The 25493-nt window shown below is 40.0% G+C and overlaps 1 protein-coding gene across 1 annotated transcript; it reads left to right on the forward strand.

The window, feature by feature from the left end:
• The first annotated feature begins 921 nt into the window (after positions 1-921).
• LOC146613404 (oxysterol-binding protein-related protein 1-like) lies at positions 922-25110 on the forward strand. Its single transcript, XM_085379027.1, has 28 exons — positions 922-991; positions 1269-1399; positions 1516-1601; positions 1703-1777; positions 1996-2107; positions 2215-2300; positions 2731-2875; positions 3072-3139; positions 5034-5078; positions 5416-5489; positions 5808-5871; positions 6038-6139; positions 6234-6353; positions 6620-6698; positions 8253-8359; positions 14406-14574; positions 16301-16490; positions 18759-18834; positions 19585-19719; positions 19950-20047; positions 20170-20352; positions 20450-20557; positions 20806-20895; positions 21093-21219; positions 23431-23547; positions 23637-23760; positions 23848-23938; positions 24755-25110. Exons 2-28 carry the CDS (start codon positions 1276-1278, stop codon positions 24855-24857), a joined length of 2898 nt encoding a protein of 965 aa, XP_085235153.1. The 5' UTR covers positions 922-991; positions 1269-1275; the 3' UTR covers positions 24858-25110.
• The last annotated feature ends 383 nt before the right edge of the window (positions 25111-25493 follow it).

Below are 25493 nucleotides of genomic sequence, written 5' to 3' on the forward strand. Positions count from 1 at the left end.
CATAATGTGCTGTGCATTCTCATATGTATATTATATATATTGCTCACTTATTGTATTTACCAACATCAAGGAGTTATGAGCAGAGAAAGGCCACACCATAGTGCATGTTTAAATAGGGAAAGTTTATTGATCAAAATGTATTACGCAAATACGCATTACATTTTTTCAGCCCCCCAATCGAGAAAACAAAACCAATTACATGTTCAAAGCAACGGAACGGTGGCCCAATATCGGAGAGAACTCCACTCTTGAGTGAGCAGTGATGATTGAGCAGTCCGTTTTATTTTGCAGATTCAAGCTGCTCTTCAAAATATTCGCCACCAGATGTCACCGGAGAGGACTGTGTTGAAAAGCTTCGAGTAATGAACCATTTTTCAATACAAGCTTCAGTGCTTTGGAAAGCTTCATTTGGCCATCACTAGTCTAATGAATCTTGGTTTCTACAGCAACATTCGTAAGGGTCAGGATTTGTTTTGGTGTAAAACAACATGAAAGCGTGTAGCCAGCCTTCCTTCTATCAACAGTTCATGCTGATGGTGGTGTAATGGTGTGGGTGGTTATTTTCTTGGCACACTTTGGGCTCCTTTGCAACAACTGAGTACAATTTAAGCACTACAGCGTAACTCAGTACTGTTGCTAACCATGTCCATTTCTTTATGGGCACAGTGTACCAATCTTCTTATGGCAGCTTCAAGCAAGACAGTGCACATGTCAGCATGGACCACCGTCTGAGGAAGGTTTCCAACACCTTGTTGAAACTATACCAGGAAGAATTAATGAGGTTATGAACGCAAAAAGGGGGTCCTAGCAAGTACTGGTATGACTAGTACTTGCTAGGTATGACTAATGCTAGTAGCTACTCAAAAATACTCTGTCCGGTCACGTGGCGGCTGCCTGTCACCTGATTGAACCGATCAGATTTCAGCCGTGGCGTGTTGTCCCTGTGAAGCAGACCAAAGATTGTGAAAGAGTTTCAAATCCATAGCTACACGTAAGTCTGAGTTTAACATTTTATCCTCGCCAACGTTAGTAAGATAACTATTTAGAGTTACTTCCGCTCTTAGTTTGAAAGGTAACGCTGCTTTAGCTCAATAAAAACACAGTTGAGCTGGACAAACGTAAATAAAAACAGATATTATGTCGACCTCTAACTAAAACCTTAAATTCTTCACTTGCAGATGAGAAGCTGTATTAACTGCACCTTGCTTAACGTGGTTAATTGACCAATTTGAGCTAACTGCCTTGTGTTTAACATCATTTTTCATAAGTCCAGTGATGGAGGATTGCACACTGGAAGAACAACTTCTCCTTCATGCTAAAGAGGGCAACTGTCCTCAGGTTCAGAGGCTCCTTCAGTCGAGGATTCACCAAAACAGCTCTCTCAACATCAACTGCAGATGTAAGCTGGTGTGTGGGGGAGGATGCCATCATCCAGCTGCCCTAATGTCACATGTAACTAGAAAATTGCTGATTTTATTTTATTTTTTCTTCTTCTTTTTCTTTCTCTCGCTGTAGCTCGTTCGAAAACCTGCTCGGGATGGACACCTCTTCATTTGGCCTGCAGCTTTGGACACAGAGATGTTGTTGAGGAGTTACTGAAGGTGAGAGCAGTGTATGAGTCACATCATTATCATGCTTTTTGTGTTCAGGACCTGCAGCCAGAGACATTTTTATATTCACCTAATAAAGAATGCATTTGCAGGCAGGGGCTGATGTGAATTTGCAGAATAACCTGGGTGACACACCTCTGCATAAAGCAGCATATGCTGGACGAAAGGTAAGGATAGAGAGGGGAAAAAGTAGTGCTTCCTTACAAGTCTGTAAAAGCACGGTAAACTGTGGTGTACCTTCTTCTTCTAACCTAATGTCAGCTGGATCAGCTGTCACAGAAACACATAATATATTTTCTCATCTCCCACTGAAGCTTTTGAGTGAAATGTGATGGTCAGGTTTTTTCTTTAACCCACCCCCACCCCCACCCTTTGGACCCTTAAGGAGATTGTTCTGTTGCTTCTGCGCTATGATGCCTGTGCCAACATAATCAATGGAACTGCTCAAATCCCCAAAGATGTCACAGAGGACGATGAAATCATTACCATGCTTGAGGGTATGAAATCATGGGAGCGTTTTTCTTTTTTTTTTTAAACGTCTGATGGCTTCTCATTACTGAAGATCAGCTGCCTTTGTTCTCAAGTACTGATTTGGTTTGTGCAGCTGCAGAGAGGAGAGCGGCAAGGCGGCATGAGGAGAAGCTTCTGGAAGCAGCCAGAGAGGGGGATATATCCACTCTGTCTAAATTGGTTAGTGTCTGACCTTTCAAAGAACTTTTGGCAGAAAATAGTATGCTTTAAGAGCATCTCTCCAAATTTCACACATTTAACAAGTGCCTTGGGGCCTTGCACACACTTCAGTTGTCTCCCAGAGATTGTTGAAATGCACCACCGTTATTACAAATACTCTTTATACGATTCGATATTTGTACAGAGTTCGGGGGGTCTGATGTTCAATCACAAAGTGACAAATCTGAGTCCACAAATAAGATGGCATGTGGCAACTTGCAGTAAAAGCCAGTTCAGGTTTTGTTTTGTTTTTTAAATCTCATTCTGTCTTGCTGTTTTTAAGATTGATCATTTAAATAGTTTTATGCATGTTTCAGATAGATGTATGTAAAAGGTTAACCTCATTTTCCTGCCTGTTGTTTCTGTCATTTCTCTGGTTTATATCCCTCAGCTCAATGGGAAAGATGCTCCAGATATCCACTGCAGGGATTCAGTGGGTAATACGCCTTTACACTGTGCAGCCTACAGGGGGCAGAAGCAGTGCGTTATAAAGCTGCTCAAGTGTGGAGCCAACCCTAGTATCAAGAACAACAATGGTATATCACTTATCTTGTTCTCATCATCAGCTCCTATTATTCCGGCTGTTTAATTTGTTCAGTGGTGTTTAAAATGGTTGTTTAAGAATCACACGTTATTTTCTAAGGATGGTAAATACTATAGTCCACCGGTTTTGTTCCAAGGAAGTGTCAAAAGGTGCATAATAATTTGTTTGTATGGCTGATGATTTTGCAGCTCAGACTACATTGGACCTGGTTTGCACTGATGAACTGAAACAGATTCTAGCAGCCTATAAAAATAAGGTGAGCTCAAATGGCTGGTCTGTAATGTCTCATCCGCTTTGAATGATCAGGATGGGTTCTGCTAAGAACATTCGGCACAGCTGCATTACAAGTATGGTGTCTTAGTCGTGATCCACAAAGGATGATACCTTTTTGGTTACTTGATTAATTAGAGTACTTGAGCTGCCCCTCATTTCTTTATATTTTATTTCCAAGGAGCCAGGCTTTCTTGTAATTTTTCTTATAAAGTGGTTTTCAGCAATAGTTCTCCAGGCTTTCTTAATGTTTTGGGGGTTTTTGGGTAATTTGTTTTTTAGATATTTGCTGTTTTTTATAAATACATCTAATCCAAGGGATGAATTGTTGTGTTTACAGATAAACAATAATTTAAGTTATATCTTTAGGCACTTTGTTACTAGCAGCCTGTAACAAGGGGCATCAGTTGATCCCATTTCATTAGTTGGATCTGCAAAACATGTCATAGATAACAGTTTGACACGCATAAAATAGTATTTTTTTTTTTCGTGCCAGCTGAAAACGTGACATATCAGGGGGAAAAAAATGAGGCGACTAGGCAAGTGCAAGACAAAAGAGAAAATGTCAGGCTAAAAAAAGTTGTCTAAGCGTATATGAACAGTTTCTAAAGGTTATATTCTTAAAACAAATTGGGACCTAGACCGGCCCTTCACTTTTCACTGAAGTCTCATCAGAAGTGGAAAGAAGAAGTTGGAAGGGTGGCTGTCAAGACGTGTGTCTTAATAAAGAGAAACCAGGAGAAAAGGTTGAAGTGCGACTAGTTACACAGGAAGTGAACTGAAACTTAAAGGTAACAGGTCTTATGGGCTGATGGATCCAAATTCAAGTTCAAATTGTCATCAGTGTGTACGGAGGAGGTAAAACAACCGGGAGCCTCTGTCATGGTTTGGGGCTGCAATTCAGCCAGTGGTGTTAGAGGTCTTGCAAAAATCGATAGAAGATAGGTACAGAGCAAAATATCGTCAGACTTTGGTCCACCATGCATGAAGTGGAAATGTCTGATTGGCAACATACGTAGATGATGCTGCATTTTGGTTTGTTTTTGATTTTGTTTTTTTTAATCTGTCATGGACTGACCCTCCCAGAGTCCAGACCTCAACACTATTTAAGTAGTGTGGGATCATCTTGGCAGAGAATGGAACAAAAGGTCCAAAGAAGAGCTTTGAATGTCCTTCAAGAAGCCTGGAGAACTATTCCTGAAGACTGCTTAAAGAAATAACAGGAAAGCTTTCCCAAGAGAGTTCAGAATAAAGTTTGTCATACCAAATATTTATTTTATTTGTATAAACAGTTTTTTCCTTATATCCTGGATTTCTTTTACATTTGCACGTTTCAATGCATTCAATAAATTTCCCCTTTTATTAGCCATGAAATTTGACTCGAGGCTTTTGCGCAGTACTTGTCTTGTCTTTTTTTTTTTTTTTTTTTCACCAAATTTTATCTGGGAAAACTGCAAATCCAACTTGATGAAATTTACTGTGCTCATTCTTGTTTCTCACAGGGTTAAAGAGCCCATCACTGGAAACGTGTTCATAAAACCAAAAGGCACTTTAAAAAAAAAAAAAATCTAAAGTCCATCACATTAATCACAGATACTGCAGTTCTCTGAACTACATCATATCGGCACTTTCTCTTCGTATGTTTTCATGTGTTCACACAGTTATGGTGACTGTAGAGGAAAAAGTCAGCTTTTATTAAGAATAAATACGTCCGTATCCGTATGTCTGATAATGCAGCGTTAATGTGGAGCACCACGTAGTCATGGTGCAATTCTTTTAAAAAGACTGCGCGCTAATGCTGTTAGTATATTAAAAACGAATGATTCACACACAGACTATTCAACGCTGTACACAAGACTGATATTTCGTTTTTCTTAAAGGACATGAGCAGTGTGGTGCAGAAGATTGAAGGACCTCTTTGGAAGGTATCTGGATTTATGTTGTACTATTATTAGGTCAGACCATGTTCAGACTTTGACCTTTACAATTTGATGAAATTGACTTTTTTCACATTACATGACACAGAATATTTGAACTTCTTTAAAAAAAAGACTTATAGGAACTATTTATTCTTTTGTTTTTCTTAACATGCTACACTTTAATTTACAAGAAAAGTCATACCACTCTGGGATAACAATAATAATAATAAAACTTTAAAATTGATAATATTTGTTCTTTCTAAAGTCATTTAAACTAGATATGTAATGATGATGTGTAGTTTTGCTGCGTGGGGTATTTGTTAAATTATTGTTTCTCTGACAGAGCTCACGCTTCCTCGGATGGCGTTCCCACTGGGTTGTAGTTGAGAATGGAACTGTCTCCTGGTACCCTAGACAGTGAGATACTTTTATCAGCCGATTTTATAAAGCTAAACGCTATAGTATGTATATTTATAGTATTATATATTTCACTTTGTGTGAAATGTTGCTTATAATCCACTAATGAAATGTTTTGTTTTTTTAAAAAGAGAGAGGGGATATAAAAATAACTGTTACTGGAGATGACGTCGCCTGTGGTTTGCCAATTATACCGTTAATACTTACTTAAAAGTGGTAACTGTTAATGCTGCTTTATCTTTCACTGTGAGTGTGTGTTTGTGTGTGATTTTTCTGCATGCTCTTTCATCATTTTTGTTGTTGTTTTTGTTTTTTTAGAGCTGATGCACTGGCTGGTGTTAGGAAACAGGGCTGTAAGTCTCTTTCACAAGCCTACTGCATGGTAAGTACTGGAGGTTTAGAGGCGTGTTTTCTATCAATCTATATTACCCCACAGATGCTCAGTAAATACATGTTTCATTTATTTTCAATTTGAAGCATGATGTTGAGTTATACTGTATCTATTGCAGCAGTGATTGCAGTGCATTAGTGATTTCTTGTTATTCCAGGTCAAACCATGGGATCACTGCTTCTTCATGCTCAGGTGCTTCGATGACTCTGTGCATTATTTTAAAGTCCCCTCGCAGACACATGCTGTGGCAACAAGAAAAGTGAGATAAAATCGGTCACCTTCTTTATGGAAGAAACAGTATTATCTGTATGAAAGGACTAATATGGAAATGTTGCCGCCATTTATTCTGTTAGAGATGGCTGGATGCTTTTGAAGAGCATGCATCCTACTGCACTCGCCACGACACTGAAGAGGTGATTATAGATTATGCTGCGGGTGATGTGAGAGTGAGGAACCTTGAACAAGCGCTTCAGGTAAGACCGGGATCAAAAAGTAAGGTGATGATGATCAGATGGTTTATAGCACTATTATATCGAACCCAAAAAGTTGATTCATTTCATATCGACGTAGCATTTTCAAAAATTACATTAACCTGTGAATTGTGATGGATCACGCGCCGGATGAACTTCAGTGTCATTGACCTTTGGGTTTGAGCCATATAGGATTTCAAAACCCTCAGTTTTGTTGAGTTGTACAGAGTTCTAGTGTTAAGTTTCTCTCTTGTCTAAAATTGTTGCAGGCAGCCAGGGCCTTCCAGCAAAAATTGGAGAGTGAAGTGTCAACATTTCTGTCCATGGCGAAGAATGAGGAGAATTATGGTAAGTGCTTCAGACATATCCAGTTATTACTGTGCCGAGATATTTTAGGGGAGTATTTTTAGACTTGTTCAAAAATGATTATTCAGGCTGGTAAATGACAGAAAATTATCAAGATGACCAACCATTTATATCATTTGCTGTGGAAAAAGCATGTGCGGCTGGGATACCAGACCTCAATGCAAAATGTAGAATTAAATTTTGTTCTAGAAAATTGCAGCCACTTCATTAGCTACACCTGTTTAACTGCTCATTAGTGAAAGTATCTAATCAGCCAATCACATGGCAGGTACTTAGTACATTTGGGCATGTAGACATGGTCAAGATAGCCTTTCTTATTCATCAGAATGGGGAAGAGAGGCGACTTTAAGTCACTTTGTGTGTGACAGGCTGGTTTGTGTATGTTGGAATCTATTGGGATTTTCCCACATAACCGTCTCCAGGGAGAGAGAAAATATCCAGTGAAGAGCACGTCTGTGGGCAGAAATGTTGATACAGTACTGAAGTGAATGGCCAGACTGCTTTGAGCTGACAGGCACACAAATGAACTAAAATAAAAACACATTCCAACTAACTTATGGACAAGCGCATCTCTGAACACAGAGCGCAGTGCAGTTCGCACAGGCTCAACAAAATGGACAATACAAGGTAAGAAGATTTTTGCCTGGACTAATGAGTCTTGATTTCTGCTGTAACATTCATATGGTAGGATGAGGCATGAAAGCATGGCTACATCCTGCTTTCTGTAACCTTACCTTAACCTTAGCTAAATTAGACCCCATTTACCATGCTGCCGTAACGTATATAACAGGCTCACACTTCATGACTCATCGTTGCACTTTGTAAACCCTTGCTGGATTTACTTCACTCAATAATCAAAGGTTGAAGCATTGGGATATTTTTACATGCAAAGCCATTCTAAGAAAATTGCCGTCATATACCTACGCCAAGTTCATTGCCCTCCACAAGACCTACAATCTCAGAGCCAGTAGCTGGCTGCAGTTTAAAGTGTCCCTAGCGAGCACGGAGTGAGGAAAGTTTAGTCTATCTTTTTTTCCGGCCCGTGATCTTGGAATGATCTGCAGCTCAGGAATCTCTTATCCCTTTAACTACTTTGAAGTAAAAACTGACAGATGTTTTAGTCGCCAACTGTACCTGTAAAATTTAAATGGGTGGAATTTGATTTGGAACTTGTTTTGCACTTTGCAAACTGTGCTGCTTCTCATCTTGGCCAGGACATCCTTGTAAAAGAGATTTTCTCATCTCAATGGATATTTTTTCCTTTTTAAATAAAGATTAAATTCAAATTAAATAACTTGTTCAGGCTGGTGCTGCTGGGCTAATTGTGTGGGGGATATTTTCTTGGCATTCTTTAGGCCTTTTAGTAGTAGTTCAACAGGGTGCACATCTTCTGCAATAAATACACATGTACTCAGTTAATTGTGAAAAAAAAACATGCCAGTAATGAAAAATGATGTTTAATTCCTTTTTAAAATATATAATATTGTGTACAGTATAAGCTAATACAGATACATTCCTTTTATTTTTTTTATAAAGAGTTGACTGGTACACTTCTGCTGAAAGCAAAAGAGACGAGTGAACTTTCCAGTGAAACATGCTCTGCTCTCCATCTGTGCCTTGAACTGCTGTCAAAGCAAGAAGAGGTAAGAGGAGCATATTACTCTTCTTGGGGAGGGCAAGTTGAGACAGTCCATCATCTTTGGATGGATTGTACTGCTTGAAAATCTATTATAGATTATTTAAAATAGTGTAAGAGTTTAATCTAATGCAGTGTAATCTGTGATTCTGATGTATTTTGATTCTGTCAGCTGCATGCAGTCTTCTGTAACCCCTCCACTTGATGTAAATAGAGGGTACTGTTGTAGATTAGCTGCAGCTCACTGAGCATGTATGAATCGTCCTCTCATTCATATACTTTCACCCGCATACTCTCCTCCTATTGGCTGAATAAATTATACTGACTGATTACAAAATCCTTAAATCCCTCCCCCTTACGTTAGCTCCTTCACACCAATCAGGTTTAAAATGTGTGTGTGAGTGTGTGCGTATGCAGGCGCGTGCGTGTACCAGTCCCTGTCCACTTGTCTTGGTGGCTGTGCTGTGCCCTTGGGGAAGCACCAGGACAGCGTGGTAATCACTGGCACGTCTGTAGGAAGGACGTAGGAAAGATCCGCTTTTATGCTTAGGTCTGCATTCAGCCTGCAGATCAGTGCAGACGCACACACGCAGACGCTCTTGGACTCGAATCCACACACTCCCGCTCTAGGGGAAAGGCTGTGCGTTTAGTGAGGGAACCCAAGCGCTTTCATATTCACTGGCTCAGCCGCAGATACATGTATTCACGCTCGCATAGTGTGAATACACTCTCGCACGCACATTTCCATATGCCAGAGCATCCGAGAACGGGAAAAGAAGACACAGCGACAGCACTTTCCTCTCGCATCTACACAGGTAAAACAAAACAAACTGTTGTTGTTGTTGTATAAAATTTACAGCTTTGCCTTTTATTGTGAGCTGAACAACCGGCTGTGTTTGCCGGTTGTTCAAAGCGGCAAAAAGCGTTTTGAAGTTTGGAGCGATTTAATTTGATGTTACTTAGTGTATTGTTGATTTGAGGGTTGGTCTAAAGCAGTGGCGCCAGCGAGGGCTGTTCATCAGTATGCGGAGGTCATTTCTGTGGATTTAATGATCTGTATTTGGAGTGTGAAACTGAGCGTCTTTGAAGTGGCACCGAAATCTACACTGCTCATTACATCTTTATAATGAGATCATCTTATAAAGGAATTAATTCTGCCAAGTAGGAGCATAGATAGGCATTGATTAAATTGCACTGAGGATGCATTTGATCTGGTAATAGATAAATGGAAGAATTCAAAGCAAAGGTTTGTGGGTTTAACTATTTAATCATTCTTTATGTTGCACCCAAATTATTTCCTTTCTTCCTTTAGCAGCTGATTTTAAATTATCACTCTAAAACTACTACTCTGTGCTTACTGTATGATATACACTTAGACTGCCTGAAAACCTTTAATAAGGCAACTGTCTTGTTGACTTGTTCTTGTTAATTAAGCATGCATGAGAACCAATAAAACACAAGGGTGTTTAATATTTTGCTATAAATCCTAAATATAGCAGTATTGCACTGACTAAGAGTAATGTATTCATCCAAATCTGGTACAACTGTCATGTCACTAGGACTTAATCAGGCTTTTTAAATAAGAAAGCCGAGGACGTTCACTGGAATCTCATCAATCAAACATTAAAACGTTCCAATAAAACAAACTGGATTAATTTCTGACAAACGAATGTAATAAGAAGAAAATGTCTTAACAAGCATGGTAAATCTACTGGTGCCACGTTAAGCTAATGCTACTACATGTACAAAATGGATTATATTTTCTACAGTACTGAGATTGCCCGTGTTAAGCTGTATTAGCTCTAATCCCACATTTCTATTCTCCCACCCCAGATGCTTCTGTTGGTCATACTTGTTTTCTACTGTCCACAGTCCATGGCAGTATTCACATTCTGTTGTAACTGCACACATGTTTGATACTGAATCATGTCACTTAATGGCTCAAAGGGTCTTTCACCAATTAGAGTATTGTCCTTCAGAAGTGTAGATGTGGTCTGACCCATTTCAGCAGGCGCTGCAGAAGTAAAGTATGCTAGTGGAAGTGCCACATCTTTACAGTACATGTAGGGCACACTGTGACTAGGATGTGAGTATATGGCATATAAAGTAAGGAGAATTGTGCTTTTAACAAATGGGTAGAAAGCTTCATGAGGAGGTTTGACGACACTCGCGTACAACAGAGATTTATAGGCCCCACTTTGCTTGGTGTTTGTCAGGCGGCACGATTGCCCCCCTGTCTAGAAAGCGAACAGAGGATTACAGTTTGGAACCACTTAGTGGTGATGTGCTGAAAAGCAGATCTGTCACTTTGTGTTGGTCTGACGTCAGGAATAAGGCATAAAGCACATTTATTTGATTGAAGTTATACATTTTTTTTTTCTTCTTCTTTAGTCTGTCAGAAAGCCAGTTGACCTTTAAAACTTTGGGGGTTGGTGTGAAGACAGTGTAGCAATTGACCTTTAGTTCAGCCATTGCCACATAAGTAACAAACCTCCTGTCGTATCCCAGACAGGAGATTTTTTACTGGCTTTGTTTCAGTAGTGGCTGGTGAGTGGGTGTATATATATGGATGTATTCAGTGCAGTTGGGTATGTAAACATGGTCAAGATGGTCTGCTGGCTTTAGAGTCACCTTTAAAGGTGACTTTAAGTCACTTTGTATGTGTCAGACAGGCTCGTCTGAAGGTTTCAGAAACTGCTGATCTACTGGGATGTTCCCACACAACCGTCTCTATAACAATAAAATCCAAAAAAGAGAAAATATCCAATGAGCAGCAGTTCTGTGGTCAGACTATCTGAGATATCCAATTCTGGCTCACCTAAATTGGACAATAGTAGATTGATCAGACCAAACATTTTTCCAATCTCGAGTTCTCCTATGATGTTTGGGTGCTAGGGTCAGAACTGGATGTTAACAACATGAAAGCATGAATTCAGTCTACATTGTATCCATGATTCAGGTTGATGGTGGTGATGTAATGGTGTGGGGGGTACACTTTGGGCTGGTTAGTACCAAGTGAGCATCATTTAAAGACTACCTGAGTATTATTACTAACCATGGCCAAGCCTTTCATGAACACAGTGTATTTCTGTTTATTCTGATTTTTGGGACTGAGGTTCCTCATAGCGTTTACTACATCTCTTACTATAAAGGTACTTCCTTTACTCTAGTTGAATGGCTCCTTTGAAGCAGGCTTTCCAAATACAGTTGGATATAGAGTTAATGTTACAGTCCAATGTATAGAGCTATAATAATATTGCCTCTGAGGTTTGCTTTTCTTTAAACAAGAGAGTATATTTCAGCACAGAATAAAATTTTTACCCTTTGGGGTGCTGGCCAAGGAGAAGCATCCCTCCCAGGCTCCAGTAACAGCTACAGCACAGAGCCTCAGCAGGGCTTAAAATAGCACTGTTTGTGCTCAGGCGAGAGGATGCAGTGAGAATGAAAGAGCTGGCTGCGATGGTTACACAAGTGTTCCATTCCTGGATGGGCTCTCACGCCAAGTGCCTGGGACAGGGAGTGTTAACACAGGCTCCTAGACAGGAAGATGAGTCACCTTTAAACTACAGTATATATTTATCAAATATGTTTGATGAAAATAAAATCACAATTCAGCAGACATTCCCATTGCACAAACTTTAAAGAAAAAATATAATGCTAAAGAATTTACTATTTTTATGCATTTTTAAATGATGCTGCATTTAAAGTCCTAAATTAGATGAACATAGATTCAGAAACACAGCTGTAATGGAAACGTTAACCTTAAATGTAGGTGCCAGACTTAAAGACTCGCTGCCAGACTTGTTCCCTAGTGCAGAAGAAGGGAGAATATAGAGAGTGCTGAGATCTCAGAGAGGCTCTCTTTGCTAAACCTAGTTATGGATCTGATCAATGAAAAGTATATGGGAATTTTCTATTAGCCAACACAGTAATTAATGGATCTACACCTGCAGCCTGCGGGATTCGTTACTGATCCGACCAGTAATTGCCCAGGACTAGATTAGATTAGATCAGTCCCAATCTCCAAGCTTACAAATGTACAGACTTTGAGGTCTCGGGGCTTTCACACAGTCAAATTGTCAAGTACACGAGACTCTTAAAAACCCTTTTGGTCCTTTACACACACTTTGACAGGCTGAAGCCAAATGTTCGACGTTACTTCTAATGTCTAATTGTTGAAAAATATGTGTGATTCTTTCTAATAATACTGTGTCTGCCTTGCGTTAAACCAGAGGGAACCAGAACAGGAATATAATTGTGCTTCTAATACAAATTACAATAAATTTGACCCAAGCTATCACCTTTTGTTGAATAGTCATTTTCTGATTTGCCAGTGCTGGCATTTCATTAACTGGTGACAGCTTCATCAGATCTTCATCTGACTACGGCAAAATAATAAATGATCTAAAGCTTATAGCTTGTGCAGACTTCTCAGTTGTCTTATTTTTATCCATTTTCCATCACCAACCTCCTGCAAAAGGAGCTTATAAGTGTCTGTCATGTTACCAAGACAAAAAAGGATGTTGAACATGTTGTAGTTCTTATGTTTCTAGAGAAAGTGCATCGGTACAGATCTATAGATGGTCATTATAGATAAGCTGGACTATAACTTGACAGAGGATGATAAATTTGAATAAACAAGGTGTCTTGAAATATACTCATCAGATATTGAATGAATACATAGATCTCCAAATTTAACATTTAACGTGTCACTTTTTTTTTGGATTTACATACAGTTTATTGGGATTTGACTGGATTTCAGTGATGCCTTTTTAAACCCTGCAATTTCCATAATAACCCAGCTGGAAGTTGCAGTTCCGGTTGTGCTGACCCAACATTTGGCAATCGGAAACAATCAATGTTCATTACAAATGGCTGGATCATGGTCTTTGGAGTAGGCATGCTATTCAGCAAGTAAGTAAATGTGTCTGGGTTTTCCCTGCCTCTTTTCTGTTAAGTGTATGTGGCTGATTTGATCAGATTCTACCACAAAGGCATCTGAAGCAGTTTATATTTAAGTCTTTGTGTTCAATCATATAATCATTTTATATATGCAGTATAGTAGCTGATGTTTTTGAGAGGATTTTTTGAAAATAATCAAAAGTTATTAGTTTTCTTCCAATCATCCCTTTAAAGGAAATATTAGACGTCATGAGAATCTGATGTCTGACGCAAAATCACTCATCTAAATCTTCTAAATGTTACATTTTTTTATTCATGTTGTTAATCAGACAACATCCTCGCAGGGACTAATACACTCGATCAAAGGGAAATGGGTTAACCACACATACACGATTACAGTCATAAATTGCTACCTAGGCATCAGTAGCTGTGTCTTTGTGCATGTCTGTGTGCTCACCTTGTAACACATCGGGCACGATAAGAGATGACACAGAACTTTTCATCTTTAGTCGAAGATACCGACCTTGCTGTCCAGTCTCAGATTTGCAGTGTGATTTGCAAGCTCCTGTTTCTCAGCTGCCTTCTTCAAGGTGACACTGGACATTTATCAAACTGGGAAGGCTGTGCTCAGTTTCTTTATTTTGCAATAATTCACTAAACTGAATTTACAAGAAGTAAAAGGTGTTACCTGTTTTTAAATAATATGTTGCTGTTAAAGCTTTAGTGTTATTTTTGTCATTTTGTTAGAGGCTGTGGATATTTGCTGGGTTTTCGACTCCTGTTGGTAGAGCTTGAACATCAGCAGCAGTGGACAATAGGACAGACTAATCTGGGCTGTCACGCAGTGGCCTGGCTCAGGTTCCTTTGAAGGGACACTCAATCCTGGGCTTCGGAGCTCTCTGAGACTATGGTGTTTGGTTCAGCCTGGAAGAAACTAGATCTGTGGGCAGGGTTAAAACAATGACCTGCGATCAAAACCCCAGACAGAGAGTCATGTTTGATTGACATCAAAATATTAATCTGCTTGTTCCACTATGATCATCACATTTTTAAGAGCAATGTTTTTCTGCAATAAAATGTTAAGTTAGTAGCTCTGGGCACGCTCTCTTCGGTCGCTTTTAACCTTCTGTCTGGTTGTCCTGTGTTTGCAGGTGTGGAGCCTGAAAGTAGAGCAGGAAGTGGAGAAGAACAAAGCTCTAACAGAAGCCTTGCAGACTTTGGCAACTGAGAACCACGAGCTCAAGCAATCCTTGAGTAAAAGGCGGAAGTCCTCCAACCTTAGTACTCTCAATGAAGATGACTTCTATGATGCCGTGTCAGGTCAGCGGCCTCTTGGTGGAAGTAATCAATCAATGTGTGTAGTATGTCTTGTTGGTTGGGAGAGATCGAAAATGCAATTGTTATTTTTCTACTGCCCTAAAACATGCTTACAATCAAATGGATTTAGAAATGAGGCAGGTCACGTCGCTTTTTGCAGATTTCTTGTTGTAAATTGCATTTTAAAAGAGTTAAATGTTTTTGTTTTTTTTTCTATTCTTCTGCTGAAAAACTCAGTATGCGGAGTACAATATACAGTGTACATTTCAGTACAGTCCTATTTAGCAGACTTTCCTTTTTTGTTAGATTTTGTGTGAGTCATATAACTGAAGGCGTCTGGATTTGGACAGATATTTCATAATTGAAGCACCTGAGAACTGACATCTTCTGGTAATTTGATTCATACTTAAATACCACTTTTCTACTAAGACTTCTTACTACCAGCCTCATTCACTAATTCACACACACGGGTGAGTGTGTGTGTCTATGCCTAAGAATTCTTTCTAAGAGGCGTAGAAAAAATGCCTAAGAATTACAACCATCCATCCTGAGGTCCTTCCCTAAAATTTCCAAGAGGTTTTAGTCCGGGTTGTGAATTCTCCTGAAGCTACTCCAGCATACCCTGTGCTCTGTGCTTTGGGTCATTGCAATGATGATATGTGAATTATCATTCTAGTGTCTGTTCAAGGATCTCTCTGCATCCACCTGTATTTATCGATTAGTCAGTTCCTCCTAAGAAGCACTTCCATAAATTAATGTTGCCACCATTCTGGTTTATTTGAGGCATTCAGTGTTTAGTGTTCAGATGCCTCTAAAAGATTAAAAGAGAGAGAAACCTGGTGGTTACAAATGTTCTCCTGTGGAAACACAGATCATTAGAAATAATTTTACACACTGCCCCTGATCAATACTGTTCCACAGCGTTATTGCAGAGGTCTGCAGAGAGGTCTTCATGGCTTGGTTTTTGTCCTGATAGGTAGTGTGATTTGAGGCACCTTTTTATATACACAAGTGTATACTTTTCACAGCTATGTCTGGTCTATTACATTTTTCCATTACAGAAAATAAAATTGCAGACATGTTTAAAGGATAATCAAAACTAACAAGATGCAACTGTGTCACCATGAAGGGCTGAATTTTTAAAGCAACGTTTTCATTCTTTTTGCTTTACTTTTAGCATTCTGAACTGCCACAGAGCAAAGACTGATGAACAAAATTGCAATTTTAGTGCATGTGCACCTCTGTTCATATAGAGCATGCTTATTATGCAGTGTTATATTTGCTTCTCCATCCATGTAGGTGGGTGGATGAGAAATTCTTTCAACACATAAGTCAGAATGCGGTATGTGATCGCACAATAAGCACCAATTTCACTCAAGCATATTCAGCTTCTCTTATTCGTCTTTGCTTTGTGATTTTTGACAGTAATGTCAGTGACAGTGCTTTCTAGGGGGAGGAGTACCATCCCAGTGAACACAGTGCAAACAAATGTTACAGGAAGCGAATCCTTTGTGCGGCCTCTTATTGGAACACAATCCTCAGGTGGAGTTTTGCATGGCAGCAGGGAGGGGGGAGTTTGGAGAGGAACTCGAGCACAAGTGCTTATTTGCAGATAGTAAACTGTTGAGGCTGGAGGTTTTTTTCTTTTCTTTTTTTTTCATTTCCCGAGCCAGCTACTGGAACCTGTACTTGCAAGCGGTTTGGTATGACCTGGCATCTAACCCTACAGAGTCTGAGTCGGAGCACTCGCTGAGCGGCTTCCTGTCTGTGGCCAGTTACTCCTGCGAAGAGGACGAGGGGAGAGACACCCCCTTTCTCAACACCCTCCGCCGTCCCAGCGCATACAGGGGGCCTTCCGGAATGTCAGGGGAGGCTAACCATGGCAACCAGCCATCCCAGCACAATGGAGTTAAGCACAGGTGAGCTGGGACTTGTTTCAGTTGATGATGTTGTGCTTGTTTACTGGATTAAATGATTGCAAAGAGCGGAAAATACAAAGGCTTCCAAGGCTCAGTGCTCGGCATTCAACTTGTTCACCGTTTGCTGTATGTGAGGCTTTGTTGAAGTTGGTGATAACAGGATTCGGTACGGTGTATGTTTACTTTGCCAAATGATGAAAATTTTGTGGATATGATTTGTTTGGTATCTAATGACAGGCTGCAGACCTCAGTCAGCAAGAGGATAGGTCAGTGGACAGAGCTGGTGTAATGGGATACCAGCTTTCCACCCTAGTCTGTTTTTTCTCATCAGGTGTTTTTTTTGTTTTTTGTTTTTTTTGCTTGCTCGAGCATCCAGTCCACAGAGAATAGCCTGTTTTTGTTTTTCCTGACAGTTCCAACTCTCCAAGCCAACAGTCGTTTCAGTACTCAGTGCATCTTGCTGTGTTGTCGTGAAGATTTGACACTCTCTCTCATTTCCGTGGATGCTGATTCTGGCTTGGCCTGTCTTCCTCAGTCCAACAAGTGATCCATGAATAATTAAGCATGTGCTGGCTCAGAGTCGAGTTGGAGAAAAGGGCTGCCTGGCTAGCTCTGTGTGCATATGTGTGGGCTCGTATGTGTTGTACATGAAAGATTTATGAGGTGTCTGTTTATTTGAAATTAATTCTGTCATTCAAAGGATGCCCGTCAATGATTGCCTACAGTCTGGTGTGTTTTTCTCTATGTTGAGTCATTTTGCCATTAATTCTTTACAAGATTATTATTACGCTTATTTAACCAGGAGATGGCCTCGAAATCAAAAACTTTTACAAGGGAGAGACCTGGGAAGGAAATAGCTGTAAAAACATCTCAAAAATACAACAAATATAGAATAAAATATAAGCGCTATGACATAATATACAATAAACAAATTGCAATAATATAAAACCTTCGTAGCCTCTCAAGAAAACCATCCACAGGTCTCCACAGTAATTGATACAGGCGTGTTTAAATTGAAGTCTTTCTCTGAATGATTCTATGAAAACACAGTGTTTCAATTATCTGTCAGAACTCCAAATACACCGCCTTAATATATCATTAGTACCATGGTGTTGTAGCTGTGTTATCTGTTTGTATATGAAATAATGATTTGAAAACTGAGCACAGTGCCAGCTGTAAGATATTTCTGCTCCAAAGTAGTTAAAGATTCGCTTGTATAGCATGTCACACCTCACTTCCAGGTGGGCTCATGTTTCAGTAACCTCAGCTGACCAGCACAGTATCCCTTAAATGCATTTTTAACTGTATTTTGGAAACAATCAAAGATAGATTTGAGCATTTTCCTCCACATTTAAAGGTAAACATGTTAAATGTTTGAAGGAAGAAAGAAGAAATGAAGAAATCCATCCATGCTTTAATAAATCTTGAAGCAGAGGCCAGTGGAACAAAAAATAGGCCAGGAGTATGGTCTGCCATGCATCACTGCTCTGCTCATCCTACAGATGGAGCAAACCCCCACCCCCCACTCCCCGCTCACTGTTTATTTAGCTGAAGTAATGGCTTTTATTTGTGTGTTGGACCAGCACTCTTTTCATTTTTTTTTTTCTTTAAACAAGGACACCATCTGCCTCCAGCTACCATACCTGTAAAAGAATCCATACTGCAGATGCTGGCAAGACTGCAAGATGAACTCAGTGACCAAGAAAACAAAAACAAGCACATACTTTAATCTAATTTGCATCTTAGCTTTCTTATGCGAAGAATGTTTCCAGATAACTGCATATGCAACAAGAAAAATTAAAGGAAAGCGTATTATAGTCAGCGTGCACACACACACACACACACAGCTGTACATGCATTCATGGGTATTGCATGAGGTTGAACGGACTAGCTGAAAGCTTACAGGTGTCGGATAACCCTTTTTCCCAAATGGTGGGTTGAGCTAAGTTGTCTGCTCTGAAGCTTTTAAATAGTGCAGCTTCGTACCCACAGGAGACAGATTTATGTGTTTTTAATGTGCGCTTTACCCAAAACGTGAAGGTTTTAGAATTTAGCTCGGTGCCACATTTTAAAAGAAAAGCTGTTTGGAGTGTGGATGAGGCCAGATCATCTAGCATGAAGCCACAGTGTTTGCCTGCTTTGAATTGCACAGCTGAGACAACAAGCGATGTTGTAATTTTCCATATGTTAATAGAGCTGGATCACGTGATACAGGAAATCCTCTCTGTGTTTACCCTTCTTTTTGTTATTCATATTGCTTTCGCACAGAACATCTCTACCGGCTCCCATGTTCTCCAGGAACGACGTGAGCATCTGGAGTATCCTAAAAAAATGCATTGGCATGGTGAGAACACATCACTCTCAGTCCGGTAGATGTTTTGTTTTATTTTCCTCGTTGTGTTTTAATGTAGATATGAGCTTTTGTAATGTAGATTGTTGAATTAGAACCAGGATATGATATGGAAAAAATTAGGATTTATGAAAAGCGAGGGCTTTTTTTGTAGTTGCTTTTATGAAAAAAGGCAAAATGTGAGACAGTATAGTGTAAAAGAAGTGTAGAGGTGGGGTTTGATCATCCTCAGTCTAAAATATAATCAGCCTCTCTGTGCAGCACAGAGAGTTCAGTTCATTTTTTCCCCCCAAAAGAGCTGAAAGCCCTTGACACTTACCCCTTTTTCAAGGGAGACCTGGCCAGACAAAGCACACCATTACGTGGTTACCAAAATGATAAAATTGGGTATAACAGAAACAGATATAGGATAACAAAAACAGAGCAAATTGGGACAAACAAAAACAAAAAAAATAGAAAGCTCAGGTTATGAATAGTAGTGCTACACTCTTACGTTAACGAATCATTTTGAGTTTAAACTCTCCCAGGGAGAGCAAAAAACAAAAAGCCTTTTTGTGTTCTGAAGGTTTTCCCATAAACTTGAAGAATGCTTTTCTACAAAGTACTGAAACAAAATCTCAGTACACAAAAAACATAAACACAAGTGCTTTGGTCTCCTTAGGCTTAAGTCTGCTAATAAAGCAAAAACCATATCATGTTTGTCCTAATAGTCTTTTTTTTATCTTCTCTAACTCTTCTTTGCAGGAGTTATCAAAGATTGCCATGCCTGTGGTATTTAATGAGCCTCTGAGCTTCCTCCAGCGGCTAACAGAATACATGGAGCACACCTACCTCATCCACCAGGCGAATGCCACAACAGACTCTATCGAGAGGATGAAGGTACCATTCTGGCCATATATCCTTTCTTCAGTTAAATAAAAACTCCAAAACAGATGCATTTTTAATAGTAGTGATGCATTTAATTATCTGACTGGGATCAAATCACTATCCTCTCATTAAACTGCTGAACTATTATTAAATGAGTGCAGAGAGGCTGTGGCGTCTCGGCACTATCAAAAATTGAGTTAGTTGCCTGTAATTTGATTAACATAAAACAATGTTCGGTGTAGTGTGTTGCAGCATTTGCTGTGTCAGCTGTAGCGTCACAGTGGGAGAGGACTGGGAAGCCCTTCAACCCCCTCTTGGGGGAGACCTATGAGCTAATCAGGTAAGGCAGCAGACTCATCAGTATTAGCGCACCTATACACAAATCAGCTTTTGTTTACTGTACACGTGTATTTTTGTTAATGAGCTTTGTCTTGTATCAAACATACGCCTGCTTGCCATCAGAGACGATTTGGGCTTTAGGTGGATGTCTGAGCAAGTAAGCCATCACCCTCCGGTTAGTGCCTTTCATGCTGAGGGCCTCAAGGAGGATTTTGTCTTTCATGGTTCCATCTACCCCAAACTCAAGTTTTGGGGGAAGAGCATAGAAGCTGAGCCCAAGGGAGTTATCACGCTGGAGTTACCCAAGTGAGCTCACACTGAAGACTGTTTTATAAATCTGTTCTGATGTATTTTAGTAAGGAATTGTTTTTCTCCTTTGCTGAGTGCTTTTTTGTCTCTGTAGATATAACGAAGCGTACACCTGGACAAACCCCACCTGTTGCGTCCACAACATTATCGTCGGTCAGCTTTGGATTGAGCAGTATGGCAGCGTGGAAGTGCTCAATCACAGGTAAAATATGTATTGCAGTGTTCTCCGTATCTGTGAAACACATTTGCATGCACAGAGACTTGGATGTAGGAATATATTTTTCCCTTGCTCTGCAGAGGAATGTTGATCTACTTTATAAACCTTAAGCTTATTGATCATGGAAGCAGAACTGGGACAGTCGCATGAGCAGGTTAATTAATGTTTGAAAGCTTCAGCTCGCAGAGGGAGAGTGAAAGAGAATTGGTAAAGAGGCTATCATTTGCTTGCAGAACCGGAGAGAGATGCAGCATGACTTTCAAGCCCTGTGGCCTCTTTGGAAAAGAGCTGCATAAAGTTGAAGGATACATCCTAGATAAAAGGTATCTTCGTGAGTTATTGCTGTTTAGTAATGCCTGTAAGCAGTAAGTCAATTTGTCATAAAGCGTTTCTTTGTGATTTACTTTATAATGTATATTAAAGTGGCGCAGTTTATATTGCACGATGGGAATGTTAGCGCTTGGTATTATCTGCACCTAAAGCTGTGATATATTAATATCTCATCTTCTTATGTTTGCAGCAAAAAGAAGCTCTGTGCAATATATGGCAAATGGACTGAATGCCTTTACACAGTAGACCCTGCGACTTTTGATGCCCACAAAAAGACTGAAAAAAAGAATCCAGATGAAAAAAAGGGCAACAAACAGGTACCACGTTTGACTGCTTTCAAAAGCGCCTTTGTTCTGTCTCCATTAGTTTCCAGAGTTTACGGCACTGGGCTTGTAGGTTTATTTGTTTTTGATGATCCCCCCCACCCCTTCATACCTTTTCAATATTTCACCCGGTAAACTGCTGAGGCTACAGCCCATAGTGTTTGTGCTGCACTTTAGAACCAACAAACTCTCCTAGTTCAAATGTGTTAATATTATAAGGTGGATGTAAACACTTATCTCATAAAGCAAAATGTAATTATTGTTGTATTTAGTCTGTGTCACTTTTTCTATACCTTTATCATTAATGACATGGTGCTGGAACTGCTAGCCACCCTGTGAGTGTAGCTGTGCATCGTTACTGTTTAAAGTTCAGTTCACGGTGTTTAACTTGTGTTTATGTACACAGCATTGTCCATTTTGGTTAGCTCACCAATACCTTTTAAATTACTGGTAGTTTCCATTTTGCACAGGTGACTGAACGGCTGCATCTTCCACCTGTAGAGACTGCCCTCTGGTGGTTTGTGCTTTGCAGTGCACACCACCTCAGTACAGTGTTGTCTGTATGAAAACAAAGAGGAGCATGTGTTTTATAGAGAGCATTGAAAAATCATGCTGGGACTTTACAGTAATCTACATGTAGATTAGATATGTAGTCCCCCATAACTGAGTAAGCTTGAACAAGTAAGGTCATGAGTATTTTTATGAATTCCTACAAGTGCAGTAAAGCAGAACCTACATTTGGTTGATATTTGGCCTTAAAGCGGCTCCATTTGCAGATCCCAGGAAGCATTCATAACTTACAGTTCTATTTATTTGGTCCATTTCAGCTACTTCATGTTGCTGCATGTAATATATTTAGATCACGGCTCTGAGGGAACCAAGTGGTTGCTGGACTTCTTGATCTTGTCACTGAAGACAGTTCCTAATGACACTGGGTGAACCCTAAGGGAATTTGTCATGGTGCAGAATGATCTCAGGCATGGGCACTCAGGCAATCAGACACTGTGATTTTTATCCATAAGCCAACATTAAATCCCTGCAAATCAGAATCAGAATCAGAATGGGTTTATTGCCAGATGTTGAGGTTTACAACATTAGGAAATTGCTGCGGTGCTTCAGTGCAGACAATAAGAATTAAAGTGCTATGTAGAAAGAAAGATATGTGCATGAGATATACATGAGATATATACATGAGAATAAGAATTATGAGTGCTACGTAGAAAGATATATACATGAGTGCAGGTGGTGATCAGTGCCAGACATGAAATGATGCAGTGACACAGCGTAGGGTCATGTGTTAGTGGCGGGGACAGTCATGTGGTTATTGTTCATGTGTCCAACAGCAGAGGGGAAGAAACTGTTCTTGTGGCGAGAGGTTCTGGTGCGAATGGACCGGAGCCTCCTGCCTGAGGGGAGCAGGTCAAACAGACTGTGTCCAGGGTGAGAAGGGTCAGCTGAGATCCGGGCTGCACGCCGCAGTGTCCTGGAGGTGTACAGGTCCTGCAGAGATGGGAGTCTGCAGCCAATCACCTTCTCAGCAGAGCGCACAACACGCTGCAGTCCATGTAAATAACATGGTCTGTGACAACGCTTCACTGTTGCCTGCAGACATTCACCATTAAGGGAGCCCTTTAGTGGCCTGCCTTCTGTTGGGGTCATGTCTAGAGCACCTCTTTTTTTGTCTGCAAGTATTGCCTAAAGAGAACATCTGAACAAACTGGACCAGATTGTTCCAGGGTCCCAACATTTTATTCTGCCAGCAGCTGATGGCGCTGCTGAATCTCTCCCAGTTTCACAGGGACACCTTGCTTTCGCTGTTGCACTCAGTTTCTACAATTGTCTGCTTGGGAGAGAAACATCTTATATTTATGATCAAGCTGTCACTTCTACAGCATCTTTGCCTTTTTAATGATGCTTTCACTGTGCAGTTTTTTTATCCCAACCCAGCTGTTTCTGTTTCAGTTAATGATTTCAGGTCAACCGACATATGTTTTTACATCTAATTCTTCCTGTTACATAGTACTTGTTTTGTGTGGCAGAGCAGAATCTGTCGACTGTGTTGTATTTTAGTCAGTTTAACAACGTGGAAGTTTCCTCGTGGATTGAACCTATTATAACTGTCAAAAACTAAAAGAAAGTGTAAAACATCAGAAGTACTTGTGTGTCTCTGCTCTGTACTGTATATATCTCTCTCTGTGGCCTTAGACCAGTGTCGATGAGGAGCCTGAAGAGACGCCTCCACCTGATACTGAGACTGTGCAGGTCATCCCAGGCAGTGAACTCATCTGGAAAATAACGCCACGTCCGGAAAACTCATCCAAGGTACAAAAGGAAATAAACGTGACATCGGTCAGATCAGTTTTGAATATTTTGCTTTAAGTTTCTTTCTTGTGTGTATGCGGGTGTTTCAGTTCTACGCATTTTCGACATTCGCCATGCAGCTAAACGAGCTAGACAAGCGCATGGAGGGCATCATACCTTCCACAGACAGTCGCCTCAGACCAGATATTTGCGCCATGGAGAAGGGAGACATAGGTACAGTGCGTGATCTTGATTTCCTATGCTGAGCCCGCTGAATGTAATCTGTGGTGGTATTCAGTTTTCTGTATCCACGGCTGTTAGATCTGGCAAGTGCTGAGAAGAAGAGACTTGAGGAAAAACAGAGGACGGCCCGGAAGAATCGCACCAAATCAACAGAGGAATGGAAAGTGAGGTTAGTCAATGAGAAATGAAATTTAAATCGATTGTGGGTGGGCATTGACTGATTGCCTACATGTTGTCTTCTGCTATTAACTATGCATTTAACTTATTATAATTGAAAAGGAACGCTGCACTTGGCCCAAGGTTTGCTGCGCCTTTTCTGAGTGTTATTTTTCTCTCATGTGAAGTGCTGCACTACACTACACCACACTCCTCAGGACAAAATGCACAAATGCATGTTTTTGTTGCTCTTGGTCTGTCTGTGTGTGTTTTCAGACTATGTCACATAAAAAGTCTGGTGTTTAATACTGTTCAGCTTTTTAACCTCCTAGGACCTGCCATCCACATATGTGGACATCACATTTTGGGTTGTTTAGACCAAAATACTCAATTGTGCTCTACATGGGCCTGATATCCAATTACGAGGACATACTGCTACTGTTCTATCGAAATTTTAAATGAATATCCTCATATGTGGATCTCATTTTTTTAGAAACAAAAATCAGGTATAAAATAAAAAAATCTGGTAATTCTTTGTTTTTATATTCATCGGGCTCCAATATGGCCAAATATCAAAGAGAAATTAAAAATGCATGCTGTGGAAGAGTTCGGGTCTTAGGAGGTTAAAGTTGTACACCGTGGATGGAGCCTTGCCATCAATTTGTCTTTGCTTAGTGTGTGTGTGTGTGTGTGTGTGTGTGTGTGTGTGTGTGTGTGTGTGTGTGTGTGTGTGTGTGTGTGTTTTGTGTGTGTCATTCTCTTATGTATTTATTTAATCCTTTTGTTATTTCCAAGTGCTGTGCTCATACTAAATCTTCTCACTGTTCAGGTGGTTTCAACAAGGACCCAACCCACACAACAAAGCTCAGGACTGGCTTTACTTGAAAGGCTACTGGGACAGGAATTACTCTCAGCTGCCTGACATTTACTAATAAGTTAAAAAAACAAGGCAAAACTACATACTGTACAGATTTCTCACCTTTGGACTTCATCTGCTATACTGGGGGTCATAAGCAACTATGTAATAGAGTATAGAACAACAGCTAATGTGTTGGTGTTCGGTTTGAACCCAGAGACATATAATCCTCAGTAGGTCTGTGTGAGTAATAAAGCACAATACTTTCTTTCACTTATTTATTATTTATTGTGGTTCTTCTTGACCACTTGAGATACCGGCATGTTCTAAAAAAAAATCTAGAATGTATTTTTAGAAATGTTTCATGTTGGATAGACCGAGTGTTTAAATAGCAGGCTGAGCTCTACTGTCTGTAGTTTTTCCGTAATTCACATTTGGTCATGAAAACATTTTCCTCATTAGCTTCAGCATCGAGAGGAGTGACGATTCTTAAAATCACCTTTGGCTACGATTGACACTTGTGCATACATACTGTTATGCAGTGCGAAGTATTAAAATAGGTCATTTTGGTATATCGGCCTCTGTTTTCACTTCCTGTTATGAGTGCTACAGATATTTAGCGATTAACTGAATGTGTTACAAATTTGCCTAATTTGTAGACCTCTACAGTCAAGTGAAACTGTGTGTGTAGCTATATCTAACAGTGTATAAG

The sequence above is a fragment of the Diplotaxodon limnothrissa genome, linkage group LG18 (assembly GCF_057381915.1).
Source record: "Diplotaxodon limnothrissa isolate DT_005_m linkage group LG18, D_limnothrissa_male_GT1.1, whole genome shotgun sequence".
Taxonomy (NCBI): domain Eukaryota; kingdom Metazoa; phylum Chordata; class Actinopteri; order Cichliformes; family Cichlidae; genus Diplotaxodon; species Diplotaxodon limnothrissa.

What these genes read in the sequence shown, in the direction of transcription:
- LOC146613404 (XM_085379027.1), top strand. Translation starts at nt 1,276, where the DNA reads ATGGAGGATTGCACACTGGAAGAACAACTTCTCCTTCATGCTAAAGAG. An exon ending in TTGTTGAGGAGTTACTGAAG is followed by an intron (nt 1,602 to 1,702) that starts GTGAGAGCAGTG and finishes ATGCATTTGCAG; the next exon opens with GCAGGGGCTGATGTGAATTT. An exon ending in TAAAAAAATGCATTGGCATG is followed by an intron (nt 18,835 to 19,584) that starts GTGAGAACACAT and finishes TCTTCTTTGCAG; the next exon opens with GAGTTATCAAAGATTGCCAT.